This window comes from Colias eurytheme, chromosome 10 (genome assembly GCF_061535395.1).
Source record: "Colias eurytheme isolate Ceu_HAF_F1 chromosome 10, ilColEury1 Martin Lab GWU primary, whole genome shotgun sequence".
Lineage (NCBI taxonomy): Eukaryota > Metazoa > Arthropoda > Insecta > Lepidoptera > Pieridae > Colias > Colias eurytheme.
Genome location: NC_142989.1, coordinates 2535419 through 2541418, shown reverse-complemented (window position 1 = coordinate 2541418; position 6000 = coordinate 2535419). Strand labels below are relative to the sequence as shown.

At 32.5% G+C, this 6000-nt stretch overlaps 1 protein-coding gene across 3 annotated transcripts; it reads right to left on the bottom strand.

The window, feature by feature from the left end:
* Positions 1-171: 171 nt before the first annotated feature.
* On the bottom strand, positions 172-2408 carry Taf13 (TATA-box binding protein associated factor 13). Of its 3 annotated transcripts, none has more exons than XR_016457149.1 (6): positions 2274-2408; positions 2020-2198; positions 1784-1941; positions 1538-1595; positions 548-580; positions 172-282 (listed from the first exon to the last, which is right to left on the bottom strand). XR_016457149.1 is itself a non-coding variant. In XM_090106333.1 (5 exons), exons 1-4 carry the CDS (start codon positions 2313-2315, stop codon positions 576-578), a joined length of 384 nt encoding a protein of 127 aa, XP_089962459.1. In that variant the 5' UTR covers positions 2316-2408; the 3' UTR covers positions 172-282; positions 548-575. The 3 variants fall into 3 exon arrangements, 1 of the variants encoding a protein (XP_089962459.1); XR_016457150.1 differs by having other exon boundaries at positions 1542-1595; XM_090106333.1 differs by lacking the exon at positions 1538-1595.
* Positions 2409-6000: the final 3592 nt, after the last annotated feature.

Below are 6000 nucleotides of genomic sequence, written 5' to 3'. Positions count from 1 at the left end.
TTAAACAACATAATATATACTGTTTATTAAGATTGACTAACATTCTTATGTGATGTTAGATTTACATTTAAACCAATAGAAACAGTATATTAAATGCTGGAATAGGTATTTAATAAACCTTCTTCCACACATTCTGCCTTTTTATATAGGGTTTTTAATTAAAACACTATGTTCATTCATGTCTTTTATTATAACTTATTTTTCACTTATATAAACTCCCCACAAACTGCTATTCAGGCATTTTATTACCATTTTGCCATAAATATTCTTGTCTTCATCAATCTAAAAAAAAAAGTAATATAAGTTAATATTCTTGAAACTGATTTGGATAATATGTAGGTATATTATGTGTAGGTACTAGGTGGTCTCTTGAATCTAATTGAATAATTTAAATTTAAATATTTTATAGTCCACTCAAGATGTGTTTTTATCTGTTTCATTTTTGAAATTATTTTACAAGAATGTTTTTTACATAATAGTTAAATATATTTTTCTCCAAAATACTTTTCAATGAGTAAATATTCCTTGTATTATTCTGTATACTTACAATATTTGGTCCATTTTGTAAACTATCATCACTCTGAAAGAAAAAAGTATATTTATAAATTATTTAACATGATTTTTCATACATGAACCTCACTGTGACTGTTAATTCTAATTGGTATATTCATTACCCATTTATTTGTCTAAATAGAGCCTACTTTGTACACTAATTCTAATGCATAGCCCCCTTTATTTACTTAACACATTTTTGACGTGACAACGTCTTATAATTCGATAGAGCCAGCTGCACGCACGAAAAAACATGACTCGTGCGGCGTTACCTCGCTCTGAGGCGTTCCATGTAACGCTTGAAGTGCTAGCGAGAGCGCGGAACGAGCGACAAAGAAGCACAATTGGACGTTGTCACGTTCAACTATTGTCAGTAAACCGACTTTACAGACAACCAATTTTTTTTTTAACCAAAAGTGCTTACAGTTAGCTTTTTCTACTGAAAGGCTAGTCAATAGAAGCATATTATAATGAAAAAGAAATAGACTTTAATACAAATTTACATTTTTATAAAAGGCAAGATACGATTTTTATTATTAATACAAGACTTAAAATGGGGGTGATACTGCAACTCAAACTTTATTTAAAAGTTCTTTTTTTACTTATGGAAGCTAATATAATTTTAGATCTTAATTAAATAAGTATAAAACTAGACAATAAGTATGTCTATTTAATAAAGTAAAAACAGTATGTTTTGCTGTTCACTGAAATTTTTGTTATTTGTCAACTAAAATTTTTATTATTATACACATTCTTGTACAATGTACATGCTATATTTAAAACTAGTATCAAGCCTGTTATAAATGTTACACATGCCAGCAATGTTTGCAATTCCATTGTCAAGCCTTTCAAAAACTTTCAGTAAGTCAACAATAACACAAATACAATTTTCAAATGGGTTAGTCACATCTGTTTGTTTTGCTTACAAAAGGCCATTAGTACAGTGCACACACAGAAGCAATGTGTCAATATGAAAATCATTTACTTGCATCAGTCTAAGAAGCATGAGCAGCATTTTGTCTGCCAATACTATTGTTGATCTTCTATAAGTTTAAAAGGGTTGTAATTTTAGTTGATAAGTTTATTGTAACTTGGCACATTTATTGATTAAATAATTAAATCATTCGCTTGCAAAATCAGAAAATAAAAACAAAATATAAAAATGTTAAGATAATGGTTGATTTTCAAAAACTCCAAAATGCAAATAAAATTAAACAAATTTTGAACTTACCAACATATTTAACCTCATCAAAAGCTTTTCTAGCTTTCTTAAGTTCCTCATTCATTGTAAGCAAGTCCTTAACACGAGCATATTTACGAAAATCCTTACGAACTAAGAAAATTATATCTTCAACTTGCACTCTGCCTGGTCTTCCAACTTCCATTGCTCTATAAAAATAATTTTAGTGTCATGAGAAGTTAAATGTTATTAAAACTTAAATTCATAACAATCTTTTACTATCTTACCTGTGTGTAGTTTCGGTTATAAACTCAATAACAAGATCTTCTAAAAAATCCACACTTTCAGTGTACGGATTTCGATCGTCACCAAATCCATACATCATACACCGAAGCTCTTTACTAAATAGTCTCTTTCTGCCAGAAGCTGTTGCCCCTAATTGTTGATCTGACTCCTCGTCATCAAACTAGAAAAATAAAGATTGTGAAGTTATAATTTCATCAACTATTCTGATACCAACTTTCATTTATTTCATCCTAACCTGGTCGTATTGTTCTGGTGTATCGGGAGTTGGAGTAGCCATGTTATTTAAAAAAAGGAAAAGACTTAATTAATATGTATTCACAAACAACAATTTAAAAATCAACAACAAAATTTCTGTATGAAAATGAAAACTACTCTATGATGAAAACTCAAAACCAAGTGTCAATTCATCAATTGTCATATTTTTTGTACCAACCTTGACGCGTTATGACGTCACGAGCGCTTTTTAGTGATGGGAATTTCATTTTACGCTAAATCGATTAGAGACGCCACTCACACAATTTCATTTAAATAATAAAAAGTGTTCTTAGCATAGATGAACAGGAGATTTATTGTTATTAGATTAAGTAAAAGAAGTAATGAAAGTAATTTTTGCCACAGAAGTAATGAAACAGCAAAGAGAAGTCATTAGATTAAGGATTTTACAAGGTTACAAGCACAGTATTACAATATTATTTCCTACAGTAAGGAATCGCCTTTGATGTCGCGCGATGCCACCGCCAGCGTAGTAGGTACTTACGCTGCCACACGAAAATACGCTAGGGTTGCAACAAATGGGAAATAAAACAATTGTGATTATTAATATTATGATGAAATCATTTATTCATATGTACATTCAAAATAATTGCGATTATTAAATCTGATGTAATTATTTGTTCATTCATAAATATATAATTACAGATATATTGCACTGCTAAATATTATTTACGTGGACACTTTATTTTTGGATGTTCTTAATTGTATATTAAAACATTTAACTAAGTAATGCATTCGCATTGGGAATTGGGATGTACAATCTGATTAGAAAATAATGAGGACAACATATATGTACATAGCTTTGATTTTAATTCAACAGATACAATTAATACAATCTTTCTGAAATATTGTTTCCTTCTGGGATTTCAATGTAGATTTACATCCGTAAACGGAACAGTTTGTGCGCGCCATAATAGAATATGTAGTTAAGTACCTATGTATAATTATTACACAAAAAACACGACTGCGTCGCGGTCGTCCTTTCGCGCTAGGTAAGGCAAACTAAGCGTGTTTGCCTTACGCTGCCCGCGTCGCCCGACCCCCGCCAGTTCCCCTCCGTTTCTCTAAACAAGTACATTCGTCGCACTACTGTAGGAAATATGGTAATACTGTGGTTACAAGTTTGTAGAAGAGCACAATGTGCATATATTGTAAATTCCCTTTCATTCAATTCCTATAGTAATCGCATAATTCTATAACAGCTATCATAATTTCAATTCAGAACCTAACTACCTAGTTGTTGTGTTTAACCTAGATTAAAAATACACAATAAGATAATTATTGTATGACTTTTATTTAAAATCTATACATATAATAAATCTGTAGAAGGGTCAATTATTCTGTACATTGAAAATATTGAAAAAATAAATAGCAACTGTTAATAGTGTTTATAGTGTTAATAGTGTTACTGGATCGATACCAAACCCAAATATGTGATTAAAAAAATTTTTGTCTGTCTATCTGTATGTGAAGACATCACGTGAAAACTACCGGTTCGATTTCGATGAAACTTGGTATAATTATACCTTATTATCCTGGGCGTAAAATAGGATACTTTTTATCCTGGAAAAATACGTAGAAAAAAATTAATCTTAATTTTTCAGTTTTATCCAAAGACGTTGTTCTGTAGAACCGCGAACACACGTTGCGTATAGGCCTAGCCGTATTTGGGTCCAATAGATATTTATAAAATGTCATTGTCAGAGTTACTCAAAATGGAGAAATAAACCATCCACACGAAGACCGACATCCGCGCGGACGGAGTCGCGGGCGGAAGCTAGTCTTCAAAATAAAACTCTTTAAAATAAATATATACAGTTTATTTTGAAACCATAACTACAGTCTGTGCGGTCAGTCTGTATTTGCTGCAGGTACAGTCCCTGCAGCAAATCAGTCAAAGCAGTTAAATGGAAATATTCAGTCCTTTGATTCCGTTTGAATCAGTTAAATGGAAATATTCAGTCCGAAAATTCGAAATATGTACTTCCATGAAATGCAATTACCATCACCATCTATATCATCATATTTTTATATGTTTGGAGACAATATCTAAAAAAATTCAACGGGTTGTTTTGTTACTGGGTGTTCAAACGTTGTTGCCATGTGCCCTTCGGTTCTAATTAACAACCTAATATTTCGGCCATCACTAAATTAGACGGACACCCATCAAAAGTAGGACCAACTATGCATATATTCGATTCTTTTAAATGTCTCAGACACCAGGTCAGTTTTTTGCTGTCCATTTGCCCCATCTATTAAAAAACATTCAACCGGAACCTAAAAATAAAATGAATCAAATCACTAAAATTTGTGGATCCGCACAATAAAATTACATAAAAATTAAACAATAAAAAATTACTAGATCACCTTCCACTTCGCATTTATACCAATGACTAAAAACACGAATGCTTCCTTAGCCTCAGGAGCTTGATCGGTATCTAAAACGCCTCCAAAATCCACATAACCAACAATTTTATTTCCATCCCATTCTATTTTTCTTCTTATCGCCATTTCGTCAATCGTGAGTGTAGATACGCGTTCACTGTCGTATACGCAGGGGATGGGATTGGCTCGTTACGTCGCCAGTAATTAGGGTAAACACACGTCCGCTCACGCCGAGGGCTGCTGCGTGACTGTGCTCCCCACTACCCGCGAACCCGAGACATCCAGGGATATAGTACCTATACTTTACTCAAACACTACATCCCTTCCTTATTCTATTTTTTTCTTTTATTAAAATATAATCGTTTACAACATACATTATAGACATACATTATAGAAAGCTATCAGACTGATTTAGTTAGGTATTTCATTAGCGGTATTCTTCGCTTTCATTTACATCACCGTTGTCTCCACCTTTATCCTGAACTTTCTGGACCCCTTCCATTCCATTCTCCCTCTGTTCTTATTAAGTTACATTACTTCTATGCTTTTGGCTAGTATCCACGTTTCTGATAAGTACGTATCCACCTTCTAATCGTTCTACACTGTTTCGAGTTGGTTTAAAGTTTGCTGTCAGTTTGTTACGCTTTTCCATCTCCTTTACATATTATACTTTATCACTTGTTATTGACCTTAAAATCTCCTCTTTCTATCTGTATGTTATTTTCTATTGTTTTTTAACCCCTTTTTCTAACATCGGAATTGTCAAATTCTTGTTCGTTATACAACCGAGAGGAAATTTTATCTTTATTTTCTGTCTTCCAGAGAATGCCCTTGTTTTCCAAAAGAATTTCATTTCATCGTTTGTTCTTCGGAGCTTGTTTGTATATTCCACTTTCCAGCTTGGTTCCGCAGTTTTCCTACAACTTCTCGAATATCTCTCCTTCTTCCTGTTTTATTTGTTGAAACATATACCTTTCGATAAATAAAAACACAAACTCAACATTTACTCATTCAATAAGACCTCTTCTAGAAGCTCCTTTGAACCGTCGCAACATAATTTCACGCTTTACCACCAATTCGGAAAGCATCATCCATGAATGGAACTGGCAAGAAACCCTTTAGCTATTCCTCTAACATCATGACAATATTACATTTAATTTAACATATAACATAATGATGATGCCAAAGAACTATCCCGTGGATCCCACGCGACAAGCCTCCATGGCTTTTTATTCTCCATAATACATATTATATTCCTTAATGCTGCAATAGGCTCACTGAACTAATACGTTTTATATTTAAGT